Source organism: Haemaphysalis longicornis, unplaced genomic scaffold (genome assembly GCF_048455015.1).
Source record: "Haemaphysalis longicornis isolate Haplotype H1 unplaced genomic scaffold, Haemaphysalis longicornis Haplotype H1 scaffold_1, whole genome shotgun sequence".
In the NCBI taxonomy this organism is placed as follows: domain Eukaryota; kingdom Metazoa; phylum Arthropoda; class Arachnida; order Ixodida; family Ixodidae; genus Haemaphysalis; species Haemaphysalis longicornis.
In genome coordinates, this window is record NW_027526203.1 from 457,235,783 (window position 1) to 457,255,424 (window position 19,642).

Here is a 19,642-nt window from a genome sequence, read left to right on the forward strand (position 1 = left end):
TTTATTTGCCACTATATAATCAGTGTGCTACGAAGAGTGGTCAGCTGAAAAGCTGCTGCCTCGGGTGGCACAGGGGAGTGTTGTGGTCACGGGCCGAGCACCTCGTAGGTGCCATGCACGAGCAGCCTTGCAACAAGGACATGCATGACTGGCCTTCTGCACAGTGTGGCAAAGGCTGCAATGCTCACTCGCAGGCAGGTACAAGGACTGCGATTCAGATTGTCACGTACACTAGATAGATGGGCCACGGTGTTCAGGGCTTGGCATGCTGCGAGGTCGAAAGCTGCTAGTTGCATTGCAAGCAGAGGGTGGAATGCTTCAGGGCATGCCTTTTGCAGTGTAGAGTTAAGACTGCAAAGCAGCATTCAATGTTGCCAAGTGTTTCATCATTTAGTGTGGAAGAAGCTGTGCAAATGAAGCAGTGAAAACTGCCACAAGGAAGTGTCCAAAGACTGGTGCTGAAAGCTTGCTTCAATCGTAAATCGCCAACGGCAGCTACAGGTTGGGAAATTGAAAATCTGTGGACACTGTGGGGACCCTTGTTTTCCTATGCCTCATCTGCATGCAAGGCGAACTGGGGGGGGGGGGGGGGGGGTACCATTTTATTTTGGCAGGTGTCTTGGTCCCAGGCTGCATAGGGAGGCGAAGCTAAAGTTTGCCGGAGTGCCGATTCTATCGTGAAGCGGTGTCCTTTTCGTTTCGAGGGAGTGAGCGGAGTTCCCGCTGCCCTTCGTGCGTGCTGGGTTGTGTCCCTGTCTGTTTACTACACAGGCTACATGGGTGGGATGGTGCGGATAAGGAGATGCATCCGGGCAATTCTTCGGGGGCCTAAGTATGCATTGGTTATCTTCATGCACTTTATTCGGGAAATGTGGTGCGCTTCCTGTACTTCTTCCCAACTGTTATGCACGTCTAATTGTAATTTTTAATGTCAGTCTTGGAGGGCAACCTGAAGGGTGGTTTTACAGGCCCGGCAGATATTCGTTTTAAGTTCCATATGCGATTCTACTAATGAGTATGGCTTGTATAATTCTATGAGAGTGTCCGATTCTTTGAGGCCGTAGCAATGGTGCGTGAGACGTGCTGAACAATATGCATGAGCTGGTTAAGGAGAGGGGCGATTGCGTTGATTCCGGACAAAAAAATTTCTTGCTTTGTACTTTTTTCAGACCTTATATAAATGAGGAAACAGTTTTTTTTATTTATTTATTAGAACTAGACTTTCTTCTTTATCCGAGCAGCCTTCTTTTGCCCTTTCTTGGCTCCTTTCTGAGCAGCCCAGAGCAGTTTCTTGAACGCCTGTGGCTTCTTCTTGAACCTAAAATGAAAGCCAGTTGGAAAAAGCACTTCAGCAACAATGCGCAAACAACCATGTGCAGACACAATCATTCAATGCTGACTGTGTTCCATCTCTTCAGAGTCGCTGCTGGATTGGTCAGAATCGCTGAAAATATAGCTAGTTTAATACAAGAAGATTGCCACGAAACTCGTACTCTGAGAAGACAAGGAAGGAAGCCACTCGCATGCCCACCTTTTGTTCAGAGACATCCGACTCAGGGGCAGATAGGCATAGGGCTCCAAGTTGCCCTTCTTGGCGTCTCCATCGGATGCCTGAAGGTGGGGAAAAGGAACAAGCTAGCAGCACGGTTCGTTCACAAACACATGCACCAAGGAAGAAAGCGTAAAATTATAGCTGCCCACCTTATCCACCTTCCTTTTCTTAGAGGGTCCAACAGCTAGTGGGGAAAACATGGCTTAAGTTACCTACACTGAAAGGCTGTTCAATAAAGCGGGACTCGTAGATGTGGTGGCTACTTACAACTGGCCGTCTTGGACGTTCCCTCACCAGCATCCGCATCACGCCCCGCTTTCCGCTTTCGGTTCTAGAACGTCCAGATAGTTTGGCACATTAGGAAACACCACCACACAGATGCTTGTGGGTACTGACCGTGTAATGGGAAAGCGCTTCCAGGAGATCACTGGCTGCTTCTTCAGCTTCACTCGACTCTATGGGGGAGAAAAAGGAAACCTCCAGTGATGCAAACACCCACTTGAATGCCTCTCTGTGTACACAGTTTGTGCTGCCTGCTCACCATCTTTCTTCTCAGCTGACTCCGGGTCCACAATAAGCAGCCGTCCGTCCTTACCGATTTCAAATGGGCATTTCGACTTCTTCTTTGGCACTGCCTTTGGATTGGTAGCTGCACGCAGAAACCAATGCATATGGCAGAAACTTTGAAGATGGCAGCAACAAGAAACAGGATTTTTTTTTTTAGCCACAAAATACATTTCTTTAACCAAAAATATGCAAGAAATATTAAAAACTTTCAAATTTCACACTACAGTGATGCAGTGTGGTCAAGAGACAGTTATTGGGGATACAATCAAACAAAACTAGAGGCCCCACTACAACCACCCAGTCATGTTTCTTGGCGATGGCTTAGGTCGGTGACCGCCCATCGCATAATATTCTGTGACATCACCGAGAAATTGCAGGAAAGTGGCTGGGGAGTTACTACTTAATCAGTTTCTTTAATATCTCCTTATTAGTTTAAAATTTGCAATGAAATTGGTATCATTGTTGGCAGGACAAAATTTTTTAAAGAATTGAACCAAACTTATATTTTGTTTCCATGACCCCTTTAAAGGGCTACTGAAGCGCTTTTAAAACAGGGCAAAACTCTACTTTTTACAATTATTACATTGGTCAGTTTATGCCTGTAAAGTTTTTTTCGTCATTTTTAGCTTGGGGACAGCGGTATTCATCATTAAAGCTGACGCTACGCCCCAACCACTGCTCCCTGACGCTTCGCCGGAAGAGCGAGAAACTGAGCGGCAGCGACCGGAAGTAGCGTCATATTCGGAAGACGGCTAGTGACGTGCGCTGCCGCTTTGCTGCGTCCCAGTTTTCTGGGCGAAGTTCCGAATTAAGCAGGCGTGTAATCTGCACTTTATTAATCATCATTGTCTAGAGTTGCTTCCGTGTTTTTTTTCCGATTTTTAACTGGAATGCTACTGCGTGATGAGATTTCCTACCCGAGTGCCCGTGGCTACCACATTGCCTTCACGAGTAGTCGCGGGGCCGGCCGTGTCGTCGGGCGCTCTGTGCTTCATACGCGAAGCGACGGGCTCAAACAAATATGGAGGTACCCCAAGTTCCTGATCCATTATTATAAGGGAATTAGAAAATTTGTGGGACCACAGCGCTCTGGGCCTCCCGAACTTCTTGCTCGTTTTCCCGATCAACGTTGTTGGCTGTGACAACAGCTTAGCTGAACAGCTAGATTTTAAGAACTCAAGCAAGCTAAAAGAATGAAGCATTTTCTGCGCGTGGAAGCGCTCCACACACTCGCCGGTCGTGCATGCCCGTACGGCGCACGAAACAGCTCGCACCACACATGCCGCGGCAGCGACCACTCTTCGCTGCCGTCCAAAATCAAGGCCGCCGCGAAAAGCAAGGTAAACGTTCAAGAGAGGATGATAGTGTGGTGAAAAATTGTGCTAGGGATTGTCATCCAAGGTTATTTCGAAAGAGGTGAACGAATTTGTATCGCGATGCAGAGCGCCGACCGGTCGCGGAGGCTCGTCGACGGCAGCAAACGAACCTGCCCGAGCACGAGATGCGGCGAGAGGCCGATGGATGGCGTTACCTGCGCGCAAGAATGAGCACAGCACCGATCGCTAGAATGACTATCAACGTAGGAATAAGGTTCCACATGCGAGAAAGGGGATGATAGTGTGGTGAAAAACTGTGTTAAAGTCATTTGCAATTGTATAGATAGCAGCGACCAACTATCTCCCTTGGTGGTAAGCCTAAAGTTCCCAACATCAGCGGTGATCCGTGCAACCTGAGCCGGCTGGAGCTGTTGGGGAAGGCGTTCTACAGCTCGTCGGGGACCAGCATGCTGCGCTTGGGTTCCTCTACATTTTGGGGGGCGACCAACGTTCTGCTCCCCTATGCTAAAACATGCGTATGTGCAGCAATGCCACGTTCCGCTGACCGGCCGAGCAGCGACCCGTCACCAACACCTCTGCGCGACGCAGTGACCGGCGGCGGCTGCGCTGCCTGTGCGCACCGCAGGCCACTGCAGAGCTTGTTGCCGCCTGTCGAAATGTAAGAACAAAGTTCCACATTCGAGGATGGGGATGATGGGTTGAAAAATTGTGCTAGGAATTGTGACTAGCGCTGGTAGTGCTCCCCTGCACCCGAGAAACAAGTCGGCCATAAGTCGTCGGGGGAGAACCCCTTTCTAAAGCTCGCCGCGAGCGAAACTTGCGTTTATACTTCCCTCAGGCTCTCCTATTCTAAGGAAAGATTGTGTGAGCCCTCCATTCACCAGAGGACCTTCTTGCCAGTATCTGAACGGGAACAGAATGAGATCTTCAGGCCGAGCAGTCCCCGCAGCGCCGGCACTTCCGAATATGACGTCATCTGCCGCCAGCCAATCGCAAAAGGCCGCCAGGGCTCTCAACGCGCCCGCGGGCAGGGGTCGTTTGTTTTGACGAAAAAAGATGGTTTGGGTGTATTTACACATAAAATAAACATGTTTTTCGAATTCAGCATTAGGAAAACCATAATGTAATGCCCCCAACAAAATTTTTTTGAGAAGCTCTTCACCAGCCCTTTCAGAAGTGGTGCCCCATACATAACACAGCAGCCTAGTTCAGCTAACAAGGGCGTGAAGTGTCATGTAGACAAGAAAATTCGTTTAGTGGGAAGATGAGCCGCCCATCAGTTCGAAGCCCTTCAACCTGCAGCGGACAGATACAATGATGATGACAATGACAGCGTCGCCTTTGCTACATCAACATAGATGACCTATGTCGCCATAAGCTATCTGTGGTTACACCTTAAATCCTGCGAAAATGGCCAGTTTCTTTAAAGGGAAGGCTATCTGTGGTTACACCTTAAATCCTGCGAAAATGGCCAGTTTCTTTAAAGGGAAGGTGAAGCGGTTTTAGAATTAAAAGAAAAGTTGACTAGCAGCAAGTACACATTGAATAGTTCATGTGTACGAAATATGTTCGCAATACATGCAATAGAAGCGGCGCAATGAGCAAACAAAAGTGGCCCGATGCCCCACCCCCATCTCGCCGCGCGATGCCGGAAGACCGAAGAGCACGGGCAAAAACCGGCTGAAAAACGTCATACCTGGACTTCCGGCCGGATCGGCCGCCTCGGCCATGCTCTTTTCGCCGTGTTTCTTTGTGAATGATACTTGTTGTTGTTGTGGTTAATAGCACTCATTTGTACAATTTTCGTGTTCAAAAAGTATGCACGAACGCCAAACAAGGCATACGTTATCATGCCGTATTCCTAAGCAGAATAATGCCACGCCGGGATGCTTGATAACATACAGAAGCGACAGCCGAGGTGGCTGTGCTTGATGACAGAGAATATACTACACTACGTTAAATACTTTGTAAACCGCTCCAATGCGTTTTTTTTTTTTTTTTTTTGATGTGACGTACGTGAATGTTTACATTAGATTCTAGATTTAGGAAGGATGGGGAATACTGCTGTACTTTGGCCGGGGATGTTTCGTTCCATTCCAGAAACCAAGTCACATTTGTTCAGGAAATACTTGTTCGTTAAACGCGTCGGTTTTCTTTCTATGGGCTCAGGACAGTGTTCAAAAAAACAATTTTTTGGCGAAACTAAAACAAGGGGCCAATCCTGATAGAAGTTCTCTCCCGGCTAAGAGGTAAACAGTATTCCTACAAAGTAAAAGAACCAAGACAACCAGATTACTTATTTTGCAAGTATACATGTCACGATAAGGTGATGTTTGTCTGGAATTAAAAAAAAACACCACTCCGAACCGCCACCGTGCCATAATTTGTGTTGACTGCGGGGGCCTAATTTTTTGCCCAAGATTCCGTGTGGCTGCATATTATAACCTGGCAAGCACTTATTGTCACTGAACCTCAAGTGTGCTCCAGTGATAGTCGGTGATATATATAATGATGATACTAAAAAAATTAGGTGCAAAGAGTAACTATACGGCCTCTGTCCGACTAGTGCGGTAAATGCTTAAATCTAGAAATGCTGAAACAGGCCAACGATTCATTATCAGAAACATTTGGTGATTGTTACCTAAAGTAACGTAACTACAACGTAACTGCCTTGTCCGACTGGTCTGTTAATTATAACGAGGTGGCCGTAATATTGTAGCAGAATGCGCAACGCACAAGTGAAAATCAAGCCCTACTACAGCAAATAATGCTGAGTAGGCACTAGTATGCTGCAGTGTTTTCAAAATAAATGCATGTGAAGCAGTAAGACGCCACTCATCGAAGTGCAGCTAGCAATCGCGGAGGCGCCGTAGCGCCGCTGCCGAAATTGCGCGCGCGTGTCGGTCTATGTACGGGGATGAGTAACGGGGCTGTGGTGGGCGACAACGAACAAAGGAAATGCGGAAGCAGATCTGCTGGTTGGTTTATGCGTGTACCGGCAAGATGTAACTCGCATATACGTTTACAGCGCATGAACGCTATTTTTTCGCGCAGTGCACGTACGTGCTTTTCACTGGTAGATTGTTTATAAAACGCCCATTAATCTTTGGCATAAATGGTTTTGTGTATAATAAGAAACAGTTAAGGCAGTACCTAATATTAACATAAGGTATAAAATCCCCCTATGCTTGTTGCCTAATTCAAAAATATTTTGATGGAACCCACTAGTCGACGTCACAGTCACTGCTTTGGGGTTCTCTTTCGTGTAAAGCAAATTTAAGCTCCAAGATAATTGAACCAACAGCACGGGAAATTATAAAACAAACTTCCAGTCATGTGCGAAAATGAAACTGGAAGCTAAAATTGCCGCAAAGGCAACCATGCGATCGTTCGCAATGCTTCCGACAACCCGCGCGGCCGAAGGGTGTCCTCCTTTGACGTCATGACGGGCGCAACCAATCAGGGGCGTCAAAAGACGAAAAGCGCGCGTCTTTCAAACGGGGCCGCGCTTTTTGCAAGATAAATGCCACTTGGACTCATGTACGATAAATTTCAATGTGATATTCGGAATCAGCGTGCAAGAAACTATATAACTGTTAATCTAACTCAAATTTTTTGAAAAACGCTTCAGCTTCCCTTTAAGCTAGTGCTCACAGGTGCTCCTTGTCTTGTGATGAAAGCCACCAGAAGTAAATAAACGCTCAAAAACAGCTTGGAAATCTGATGCGCAGGTTTCCAAGCTTCAAATATCACAGTCACTCTAAGTAAGGAGCACTAGCACTCCCGGAACAAGCCTTGTGGAGAAGAGATACAGAGAAGAGTGCATACAGGTGATTTGCTTTCCAGCCGATGTGTCCAGGAAGTCAACAATATCGTCCTCGCCCTGCTCTTCAATCCACACAGGTGCAGCTGTTTGGTTCTTCTTTCGCCGGGGCTGCTCAGTATTCTCGTCTTCCTCTTCATCCTCACTGCTGTCTTGCAGAATTTGCTCAATCCTAAAGGAGGAGATTTCAAGGGACACTGTCTTATTTGTGGAACTCATGTAATCCATACTACAACTGAACTGATTTCTGACTGTCGTAGTATTTGGGAGCCCTCGCCAAACAATCATACAACCGCCCCGCATGCAGTCGCCACTGAATCAGCACTAAAAAACAGCAAAGCATCAGGGGCCCACGAAATAACTGGGGGAGAGGAAGAGCTGCCTACCCTTCAGTGGCACCACGTCCCACGGCCACACTGTCGCCGCCATCACCTTCGTCTTCGCTCTGAAGATCCCGGGCACGCTCCCTCCTGCGTTTCTTGCGCTCTTCTACCTTGCGGATGTTGGAGGCCATCTTCCGGTAGGATGCGGGCAAGAGCACGGCAATGTTTTCATAGCTGCAGAAAAAAAAAAAAAGGGTGAAAACGGGCAATTTTGGAGGGCTTGCATAGAAACAGTCCCTGCAAGCAAATTAAGCGGGAAACAGCATGTTAAAATCCATTTTGCTACTTGGTATGTTCCGTGGAGGGTTCCATAAATCTGTCAGGCTTGGAGTATGTGTGGCACCCTCTATGTCATGCAAATCAAATAATCATAGCACTTTTGTGCAAAAAACAAAATACTGGTTAAAATACTAGTCACCAAACAATAGCTTCATAACTTAGCAGAGGGTTCTATCATATAACAGTACCAAGCTACATCCCCGTAAATGCTAACAATCACACGTGGTTACTCAAAATGGCAATTATACCTGCAAAAAGAGGACTGGATTTTTAAAATTTTGGCACAAGAAAGGCAGGTTTTAAAGGGACACTTTAACTGAAAGATAATACGTTTCGTAGCTCTCTCAGCTTTTGTTCGACGAGCAACGATGCGTTATTTCCTGAGAAATAAGTAAATAAAGCTGCCGTTTCTCTCACCCGCTTCCCTTTCATTTTTTCATGACGTAGCCATTGCGTCACAAAATAGGAGCAAAGCTCCGGTGCGGTCTAGAGTGCAAGCGCTGGCATCGGTAGCTTTTACGTCTTGAAGCCATGGCCGACTACATACAAGGAGGCTGGCTTGGACTTTTATGAGTTTTCGAAAAACGCGTTTAGATGCTCGCGCGGCCGGTGTGCCTGCCTACTCCAGCGTCCCAGCCCCCATCGAGTCGGCTGCAGCACTTTTGCAGAAACAAGCGTCGTTTCAAATATCAAGTGCGGCGTCACGGGCTTCTGGCTGGCGCCGTTCAGGACGGCGCCTTCACCTTGTGTGGTGATCACAGCTATCTCAAATTACCTTCTCTCGCGCGGCGCGAGCATAGTGCGAAATAAACACTTCACGGCAGCCATGTCAGCAGCCGTCCCCATGGCTCAAACATAACAAGGGCAGGGTGATGCACGCTCTATCGATTATCAACGACAGCTCGAGGTGAACGGGCTGATTTGTCAGCAAACCACTCGCAGTAAGTTCATTTCACGGGTGATTATGTTCGAACAGGGCACACTTTACCGATTTAAAGTGTTTACTCCTCCTACTACTCCTCCTCCTTCGCACGCAGAGAACAGGAGATTAGAAGGTCAGGCAGGTTGCTTGACCACCTGCCGTGCATCTTGTTTATTTTGCCACTTCCAATGAAGGGACTTTAGCTGCTTCCTGCGAGGTATATTGCTTGCAGAAGCTCGGGCGCTCATCGTAGGTTATTAACTTTGCTAAACTGAAAGCAGCCTGCCTCGCAGTGTATAAAAGCTGTAGTCTGTTTTTTAGATAGGATGAGCTCATGGAAAGCTGTGATTTACATTTATTTCACATGCTCAACCACTCCAGAACTATTTATTTCAGGACAATATCTACAGATGCTTCTCCAATGAGCCCTTGCCGTTGACCACTTTTGTGACGTCACAAACCATAGTACCCAAAAGCGTTATGGGGCGTCGTCCCCAGTTTTCACGCTTCTGGCATTTTCTACCTCATTAAGCAACTAATAAATAGTTGCGGGAGTGGTGTATTTAGATTCTCAGCACTGTAATCCATCGATACAGGCCAATTGTCTCTCTTTAAAGTGTCTTCGTTAGCACAGCCCGCAAACTTTATCCCAGCCCCTCTGTAACTGGATCCCAATTTATGGTCTTTCTAAATGAACAGTCAGTCTAAGCAACCAAGCAGTACTATGATGATGCATCAGCTGCATACTTTGTCAATCACTGCCACAATTTTTTGAAGTGTAAGAATGAGACACAGGGTCACGTCATGCGAGTTACTACTATGCCGGCTGAAACATCACAATAAGTTTTAGCCCAGGAAATTTAAGAAGTTGGACGGGCTTCTTCTGGGTGGCATTTTAATGAGCTGTGGCAGATGGAAATGATTTTTTTCAAAATTATCCTTCAATCTTAGATGCTTCCCCTGCAGTGCATCTCTCTCAACGGTGTGGGCTGGCCACCGCTTGAGTGAAGGTTGGGAACTTGTGCAGCAATGCTTACCCAAATTTCCGAATCAGCTTTACAAAAATGTCTCGCAGCTTGAGTCGGAAATGCTTCTGACAGTCTTCTGACATGGAGCAAAGGTTCGGCACCTAAAGAGAGGCACACAAAGCATGAGCACAACAAACAAAGCACCTCGTGTGGCCGCAAACATTTTCAGCACAGCCATCGCGTGCATTGTCAAAAGAAATCCACCTAGAGCAGGGGTTCTCAAAGTGGGCTCATAGGAATACAGATCCTGGGGGCCCTCATTTGGCGCGCCATGACCACAGCCATCGATGCACCCATCCCCCCAGTCCACCTTCCTTGAGCAGCGCTTTAATCTAGTTCGGGGTGAGCTCCATGTTTTGAACACAGAAACCAGGTGGAATCAGCAGCAGTTATGAGACTGGCCCCCAAGTGAGACAGAGCCACTCATTAAACCTCCGCTGAATGCAAAGAAAGTTTCCCTCCCTGTCAAACATGCATGGTTTCAAGCATAACCCTGAACATTTGGAGTAGGATTTGCATCTTCAGCTAACCACTGATAATCTGAGCAACGCCCCCACACTCTCTACTCAGACGTGATGTAGGTGGGGCTCACCGACAGCTTCTTGGTATCTTTTTTTATAATCACTTTGCTGTATTGTACGTGTGGTGGCCTCAGAAAAGAGATAAGAAACTTGTCAAGAATTGGGTGTAGCTGCACCTAACCCCCCCCCTCCTTCCCAACCTCTTGATCTCACTAATAAAGTGGCTAGCTGGCTGTTTATTTTAAGGTGGCTGGAGACTGTGCGGCTGAAGTAACTCCTCCCTTTTCTATGCCCCCTTGAAAAACAGGTCCTGTGCATGTGCAGTTGAGCCCTCTTCCCCAGCATTCTTGCTGGCGCTACTCACCAGACTGTCCAGGTGCTCAGACAGCTCTTCCGTGCTAAGGATCACAAACAGCATCCGCACAAAGTACAGGGCTGCCTGGACAATCTCCCGGTTGGGAGACGATATGACAATCTGCACAGCTTCCATTATGCTGTACAGCACATCACTCTTGTAGCTACCTGTGCACACACAAAAAAAATGCAATTACACACACCGAAGTAGTATCTAGCCCATGGGCAATGACGTGGCGAAAAGCTACACATTAATTTCAACCAGCTGGAACCTTGTATACATGCCGTTTTTGTTTTTAGCCACAACATAAAAAAAGAGGCCAGGAGTCAAACTTGCAATCCCTGTCCAGCAGCAGAACCCTTACTAAGCAGATAAGCTTCGTTACGTGGCTATGGCGAGAGGTATGACCTGTACGTTAGCAGCCATGACGCATTAACAGCTGGCATATAAACTGATCAAGCCATTACCCTAAAAAAAAAAATGAGGTGCTTCTGTGTAAGAATAACAAGCTGCACATGGCATTTTTCTTGTGAGAGTGGATGACAAAGGAAACCCATAAAATAAGTATAACAAAGCCAACGTCCTGCAATTTGGGCACCACCCAACGAGTAAGAAAGTTAACCACTACTGGCATGCTACCATTGCAAGCATGGAAGGCCGGCACCTGCCTCGGTGCAATTTTACAAAGATCTGTCACAATGTGTGCCACACGCAGGGCTGCCAGCTCATTTTTTGTTCTTCCTAGACCTCATTCTTCAGAATCCCCTTTAAAGCACTGCCCGCCCCATGGTATCCCCTTTGGATGCAGAATCCCCTTTGGATCCCCTTTGGATCCCCTCAGAATTTCCTTTGGATGCACTGCCCCATGGTATGTGACGCGATTACTTTTTTTTTTATTGACAAAAAAAAAAAAAAAAAGAAAAGCCACTGGCAACTTCGTCACTACGAAGAACGTTTGGAGATGGAACAAAGGATACCCTAGTTTGTCAATTTTGCTGCAGCAACTATGACCACCCCCAAGGTCAACCCTGACAAAATTTCGCACAAAGACAGCAGAGCTCGAAGGTGGGCCAAAAGTGACTATTTGCATACATGGCAAAAAAATTTGAGATTGTGTTTGTTGCCACTGTAGTCCATATTTTTCTTTACCCTAGCTAGTTTTCTTGTAATCTTGCATAGCGGTGAGCACACTGCAAATTTAATAATGCTTAAACATTTACAATAGCAAAATAGGGTAGGGCAGTTCTGCAAAAGATAAAAAATAACTGCATTTTTGGAGCAGGGCCACCACTTTAAATCAGCTGAAATCAGCACATTAATCAGCACATTAAATTTATCTAATTAGGCTTCAGAACTGTGCACTGGCACCTTCGAGACATGCAACACTTTTCTTACAGGTACTTTTCTATCCCTATGTCTCCGCTTTGCATTGTTCAGATACAGAAAGAATTATCAGGATTGGTGCAGAAACAAGACAGTTATTCAATTTTTACGTTTAAAAATACAGTGTAGACCACTTATAACGTATGTCATGGCAGTTGCGGAAATCTGCACTACGTATATAAGCAATATTGCACTATAGACAAAACATGCACGAATCCAACTATATCGCAAGCTACCTTTCAATCATTCTTTGCTTATCACTCAAATGAGTGCCACTTAAAAATGGAGGTACGGTCCTTATTTAGTTTTTTTTTTTCCCACATCAGGCGGTGCTGCACCGTCTAAATCCCAAGAGCGGCTTCACCTTATACATACTTTGTATTTATGTTTTTGAGGGATCTACGTTTATTAGCGCTTCGAAGAATGGATGCCGCAGAGAAAGCAGCAGCCTGGATTATACCTGCGAGACAACATGATAAATACGCAAACTGTTTTTTTTTTTTTCTATCTGCGCTTAGTGTTTTCGATGACGAAGGAGGTTGCAGCACAATGTACAGCCACGATCAAAAGTTAATTAATAGCAATTTTAGGTTATTTCTCTTCCTATAGCAGCCCGACAAACTGTCGAATGCATGCGAGATGTCGTATAAGTACTGAACTAATAAAAACTACCGCACATAATACTCCGTGCTCCCGTGCGGCAGAGAAATGACTCAAAATTGCTGCTTTCGTGGTCCGTAAACTTCTCTTGCTCTTGGGTGTACATGTAGTGGAAACCTCTGGCGTCGTGGCTCAACTCGCTATCTCCAGATGTTCGAAAAGGAAAAGTGTGGCTGCTTATCTGCACAACGTGCTAATAGGAACAGCTCATCGGCTGGGGAGGGGGCTCACTATCTTCACAGGTGTGCCCAGAGAAAGGGAAAGTTGGGGTAATCACGCGAGTGCAAATAGAACAGGTGAACTGAAGGGTTCCTATTTGTTTTTAAGTTTCTCTGTCTAAGTTAGAGAAGAGAAGGGAGCGCGGGTTGGGAATGGAATGGCTGGATACACCTTTCCTTTTTGCAACCCTAAAACGATGCCTCAGCTGCACCGGCCAATCAGCAAACTCACCAAAAAACCGCACTATAAATGGTATTGTGCTTCGGGCAACCGCATTATCAGTGGTACGCTTATGCATTGAGTTCTATGGGAGGCCTACCGTTGGCCAGAAAAAAACGTGCTATATCCGGTCCCGCACTATAAGTGGTTAAGTTATAAATGGTCTACACAGTACAAGCAAATCCGGCATTGCTTATGTCACAGTCAAAGCCTCCAGATATGACGACGCAACGCGGGGACCCTACGCACCCTACGATTGGCTGAGCTCGCAATATTTTCCATATGCCATCGTATCGACCAGCATTTTTTTTTCTTAAAAGAAGCATAAAAACTTAAACGTAGATAGTAACAGAGGGAAGACACTACAGCCCACTTCGAGCACTTGTGTGCTCTTTCAGGCTGTGTTACGATGAACCACTCACCATCACCTGATTTCTATGCGATTCGCTAAAATGCGTGCCAAATCGTCCGTCTGAGTCCGTCTAATAGACGATGCCTATCCTCAGCAGATATCAGCGCCGACGCCATAAGTGGTGTAGTCAGTGAGCATCGCAAAGTGGACGGCAGCTTTGTGGTTTTCAGTCTGTCTCTTGTGTCTTGACTTTTGGGGATGCGCTTTCGCACTGGAAAGCGCCCTTCCGTTAACCAAAAAATCACACCTTTTTTCTTTAGCAGCAATCGGCTTCCATGGGACAATTTCAATCAAATTATCTGTTGAAAAGCTGTCACCAAAGACAATTCTAGTGGTGCATTCCTTTTATGACCAACTTGTGTGCTGAGGAGACCAGAATTGTGTGCTAGCTTTTTATGAGTTAATTGAGGGAGCTCTGGCTAAATTTCTTGTAGTATTAGCATGATTGGACTAATCTGCGAGATCGGTTTGTGATAAACAAGCGGTATCACTGCTAGAATTTCTGAAAGGAGACAAAAACTACCCACACAAAGATATTCGTTGACGCCTAGGCACTGTATGCCGAATTCTTGTGCCTCGCTGCGTTGTGGGAATGACCAAGTGGTTAACGCATCGCACTCTTTTGAAAGTCTGCATTTCAACCTTGCGGAGACTTTGCGAAGGGGGGGGAATGAGCATTGCACAAATTCCTTTTTTTTTTTTTTTAACCTGATATATGACAGTTTCTCGCCTTTTCGTGAACCCGCAAGTGGAGTTGTCAAGTCTTAGTAGCAAGGCAGCGCACACACTCTGAATCGCTTGGGGGATAACTTCAAGGTAGGCCTTGTTATGAACAGCCATATGAACAAAAACAAAAAACATATGAACAAAAATAGCTTGAAGAATATGGTAGAAGTTCAGAAAAATAGGCCCAGCAACACACAACACGGTGAAAGGCAGGTGACTTGGGTAATCTCTGCCTTCTACTTGTCAGCGCTGTGTCAGAGCAGATGGCGCCGTGCGGCCAACGCCGCCGCCAAGCAGCACAGAAAGAAGCTTCCCACGTCAGACAACCAGGGGCTTAAAACTTCCGGAATGTGGCGTTTTTCGCTGCCCTCATTGGCCACTCTCCACGATGCGATGTCATCGTGGAGAGTGGGAAGTGAGCAGCAGTGCCCTGGTTTTCGAGAGAGAGGGGGCAACGCTTAATTTATTTTTGAATTTGAAAATTGAATAACTTTTCCATTTCTGAACGAATCTTGATCATTCTTTTTGTGTATATATCTGCATGACACGAACAGCAGTAAAGCCCAAAAAGATTCTGAAAGAAAAGCATTGCAGGGGTCCTTTCACAACAGACGCCCACACCACCACAAAGAAGCACACCTTTGAACTCGTGCAGCACAGTCGAAAGGGCCAGGATGGTACAGCTGACCGCGTAGGGGCCCCCAATGAAGCCGGCCGTCAGGTTGCTCACCAACTCCTGGACAGCCGCACCGGGGTCCCCTGGCTGCCACCGCATCAGTGCCCGACCCACGGACAGGACCACTTCGTACGCTGCTTGTCGCACCTTGACGGCGTTCACCTTGATGCACAGCACCGCCTGGGAACCCCCAAGCAGGGTTCATCAGCTTCAACACAACCAGGCCCGGACAACACAACAGCTAGCCCTTAAAAAGAACGTCGCTGGCACTGCACCTACCCGGTCAGCACTTGTCCACCTGAGTTCTGCTTTTCCCCATATAATTCCCACACTTGGCAGGGCACCCTACAGCAATGCGAAGCCTGACTTGCTGTACTAACATATGCAAATATATTCGACATTCGCTTCGATAAGCTTCAGTATTCGACAGTAAGAAATGAAGGTTGGGCTGCTTTCTTCCTTTAAAAATGACATTTGGGGAGCACATCCTAAGCAAAGCAAGACTCAGCCCCTTTTTCATAATTTTTAATGATACCATCCTTGAACCTCTCATGAAAAGGGGCTCAACTGCTCTGACCCGCTCCCTGCGTGCACCCACAGGTAATGAAGTCTAAATTGAAATTCTCATAAGATGAGCGTCAGAAACAGAAACCTGCCATTCAAGGCACTGCCTTTTATCGTTTACCAGGCTAGAGTTTCCTTTCTGTGGTGCTATCTTATCTCTCACCTGTGTGCCTTGCAGTTTGAAGGTCAGGATCGAGGGGGAACTTGGAAGGAAATAATAGACATGGGCAGGCGCAATGCCTGGCAAATGTGGAAGCGCTTTTTATAACCTGACGACATCTACCCACAGGCAATCCACATGGTGGGTGTACTGTAAACTGCTTTTTAGCTCCGCTTGGTTAGGAGGGTGTAGCCCGAAACAACCCATTCCCGTTAGAACCCGTCCCGCTTGAACCCATTCCCGAAACGCCCTTCCCGTTTGGCCCGTCCCGTGTGCGCCCGTTCCCAAAACACCCTTTTCGTTTCAACCCTCTCCCAAAACGCCCGCCTCAAATAGTTCAGATAAGTTTCTAAGCTCACAGTGCACTTTTAGGCCTCCAAAATTGTGCTGAGCAAGGTAGTGTAGGTTACCAAGTAATGACTACAACACGTTTTACTCATTTCTTGCCTAAATATTTAGTGCGGGGGCTTTTCTATTTTACCTTGACTAACTCTACTCAATAGATGGCACCACCGACACGTTTTCTTTTTAAAGCTCTACAGGTGATAACTACAATTATTGTGAACGCTTCACCCGAAAAGTGAAATATTCAAACTACTTTAAACAAAAGAAAATACATATGAGCAACAAAATTATGCGTGATTTGCATCGAGACTAATTCATCAGATGTCTACTTGCGCCGCGGCAGCCAAAATACGCAAACCGCAAACAGTCTGCTAAAACGTGTCCTACCGTTTTCAGTGGCAAACGGAAACTACGGCTCCCGGTAACACGGTAAACGGTGACGCAAACACGGTAACGATATGCTAAAACTCTCTATTAAAATGGATCATACCACTGGCTTGGCCCATAATAGTTACCGCTTTCATAAAATACGTTTTTTCTGTAGTTAGCTAGATTTGTTAACTATATTTCGCGAGATCTTTTTCCTGCGTAGATTTAATAAAACAGTAGCCCAACTTCATTCTCAGCAAGAGCTACGGACGCTACAAACTGGCACTGCGACCACGGAAAAATGCTATTTTGTTAATTCTCGTCCTTTCTTTTTTGTGTGTGTTGCATATGAGTGCATGTGCATTCGTATATGCAACCGGAGGGACTGGAACCATCACCGCTGCCGTGGAGTACGCATGCGAGCAACACGTTCCAGACCGCTCGACCAACGAAGAAGCAAAAGGTAGGGTGTGGTTTCAGCTGTAATTCACCAACGCTGTACCGGGTCGGACGTAACGCAGCAACCTACGTGTTGTTTTTTCATTGGCACCGCATATTGTAAAACGGACCACTGCAAAAAGAGTGCAGGTAAGTAGGGCATCTGCATACTTTGGCTCCGCCAGCCGTAACGTTTTTTACGGTGAAATACGTTTGACATAACTTCAATTTAATTTTAAGGTTACGGCGGACGCAAGTAATTTTTAACTTTCGGTTGCGTCGGACGTAACTGAAAAAAATACAGTCGGACGCAACTTTAATTTCAAAAAATCGCACGCCTCGGTCTGAGTCACCCGAGTCGAAACTGGGTTCGTTATTGCGGGAAGGGGCTAAATTGGAAAATACGAAATGGGAAGGGCGTTTTGTACCGGGTTGAAGCGGCAGGGAACAAACGAGAAGGTTCAAATTGGAACGGGTTCAAATGGGAACAGGCGAAATGGGAAAGGGTGAAAACAGAAGGTCGTTTTGCGCCGCGTTGAAAAGGAAGGGAACAAATGGGAAGGATGAAATGGGAATGGGTTCAAATGGGAACCTCCCAGTTAGGAAGAGCGACACATTCGTTGGGCAGAGGGGAAAAAGAAACCTGAAACTTTGATGACCAGTGTACGGCATGCATTTATATGCAGTTACAATGCACAATGTAGAGTGCACACGCCGCGGTGACTAAGTGACTAAGGCATTTTTTGCTAAACCCAAGAACATGGCTCAATTCCTGGCTGCAGCGACAGCCCTTCAGATGGAGGTGAAAAGCAAAAATGCTGGTGTTTTGAGACTTCAGTACATGCTAAAGACCCCCAGGTTGTCAAAATTGACCCAGTGCCCTCTACTATGGCGCACCACATAACCCTGGTGTCACTTCGGCACATAAAACTTTTAAAGCAACAAAAAGAAACAGGTGCACATAATTTCAGTGCTTACAGGCCTAATGTTGGATGCACACATGTACATGTTTGCTGTCAATGGGGAATTTCGATGACAGGATGTGCCCACGGGGATCTGGGGTCGCCACTTTTTACATTGAGACAAGCAATGCGCGAGAGATGCTCATGCATAACAGGGGGGGGGGTATGAAACATGGCACGAGTCATGGAGCGTGTTACCCATTAAAAACATTTCTGCATTCAAATTCTCTTCCCTGCATAAACTTGGTGAACCTGCGTGTGTACCTCATAATAGTGATGGCAGCTCTCGATGATACCACTGGTGCTGTGCACCGGCATTTAAAGCTCCACTGCTACGAAATCCTGCTTTGGATTTTTGCGTTGCACATTAGACACTGTGGGGACCACATTGGTCCCGATGCCAGCCGCGCGGCGCCATCGAAGCCAGCTGCCCAACGGTGCCATAACGGCCGGCAGGCTGCCCCGGCAATGCGCGGTGCGCTGCTCCCCATGCCGGCCGTGCGGTGCTAGTATTAGGGAGAGCTGCCTGGCGCTGCCGAGAGGGGGAGGCTGCCTCGATAACTGAGCCGCGCGCGTGGCGCCATTAGAGCTGGCTACCCGGAGTCGCCGACAAAGAGTAAGCCACGTGAGCGTGCGTGCCCTCGCGCATGCGCAGCACGCGCTTCCCTATCGGCCATATCGATGCACGAAGCGCCGGCCCTCTAGCGGCCGGATTCCCCGTCGGCACCCTCCTCCCCCTCTGGAGACCCTCCTCTCCAACTGAGGTTACGTCGTAAGGAGGACCACTCGGCTGAGGGCTTTTCCTGCGAGGTCTGGAACCATGCGGGACAAATTAAGGAGCTGGCGCTCCTCGACCCTGAGTCGGCGGCCACGGACGGCTTACCGAGCTCGTGGGGCTCCGTCCCCTGCAGAAGCTCGGGACAGCCTGTCCAGTGCGTGCTCCATTTTACGACCGAGCAATAAAGCCTGGTTTGTCAACATTGCCTGGCTCCGAGCACATCCTGTGCCACCTCCCGGTGAGTCAAACGAACCCTCGGTGGTGTCCTCGTTACGCCGCGGTGGCGATTGCGGCTTTGGTTCTCGTGTTCTAGCTTGCTAGCCGGGCAATACGGTCCTTTTTGTAGCCGCGACCCCCCCACAACACTAACTGGTGTCCTGAGAATTGCTATTGCAAATGCACCTGCAAGTGCATGCACCTGCTGCAATAAAAATAATCAACTACATACATGGCTGTGGCTCGTTAAGCAGTCACTTTTCGCACATGCCTATGCTTGTATGCACTTTGCTGTTGTTGCCTTGTAAGTTATTAAAGATAAATTGCAAGCACATAATTCTCTATCAAGTGCGAAAGGGCTAAAATAACTCACATCCTTTGTGGAGTTTCCCTACCCAGTTTTGCATAAAGTACTTCTGCTTTAGATGCCCCAAGTGGTGCTGAAAATTTAAAACAGGTTCAAAATACAACGCTGTGCTTCACCTGTTTCGTAACTACCTCACGCAATGTCCCATGTGTTTTCAGATGTGTTTTCCCATTTCCGTTGGCAGACTTACCTCACGAAGAACTTTCATGGCAAATTCCTTCTGGTCAGCGCCCAGATTTTCAAGTACCAGAGCGAAACAACGGAGGCGTGGCTGTTGGAAAAAAAAATGGGGTGTGAAGAAAACGAACCAGAACCCTGGATTGCTGAGATGCTGCACCACATGCACTCAGTGGTACTAAGGTCAATTACTGTTTCTTAAGT

At 47.0% G+C, this 19,642-nt stretch overlaps 1 protein-coding gene across 1 annotated transcript in view; it reads right to left on the minus strand.

Moving 5' to 3' along the window:
• Positions 1–1,164: 1,164 nt before the first annotated feature.
• The window catches only part of LOC144156087 (RRP12-like protein), a 38,846-nt gene continuing 20,368 nt past the window's right edge, over positions 1,165–19,642 (minus strand). Inside the window, exons 22-33 of the mRNA XM_077687879.1 lie at positions 19,452–19,532; positions 15,026–15,242; positions 10,777–10,934; positions 9,901–9,992; positions 7,666–7,836; positions 7,285–7,451; positions 2,094–2,201; positions 1,949–2,007; positions 1,820–1,883; positions 1,702–1,736; positions 1,532–1,611; positions 1,165–1,318 (exon numbers count right to left, since the gene is read on the minus strand). Of these exons, the coding sequence (XP_077544005.1) occupies positions 1,216–1,318; positions 1,532–1,611; positions 1,702–1,736; positions 1,820–1,883; positions 1,949–2,007; positions 2,094–2,201; positions 7,285–7,451; positions 7,666–7,836; positions 9,901–9,992; positions 10,777–10,934; positions 15,026–15,242; positions 19,452–19,532 (1,335 nt within the window). The 3' untranslated portion in view covers positions 1,165–1,215. The remainder of the gene's footprint in view (positions 1,319–1,531; positions 1,612–1,701; positions 1,737–1,819; positions 1,884–1,948; positions 2,008–2,093; positions 2,202–7,284; positions 7,452–7,665; positions 7,837–9,900; positions 9,993–10,776; positions 10,935–15,025; positions 15,243–19,451; positions 19,533–19,642) is intronic.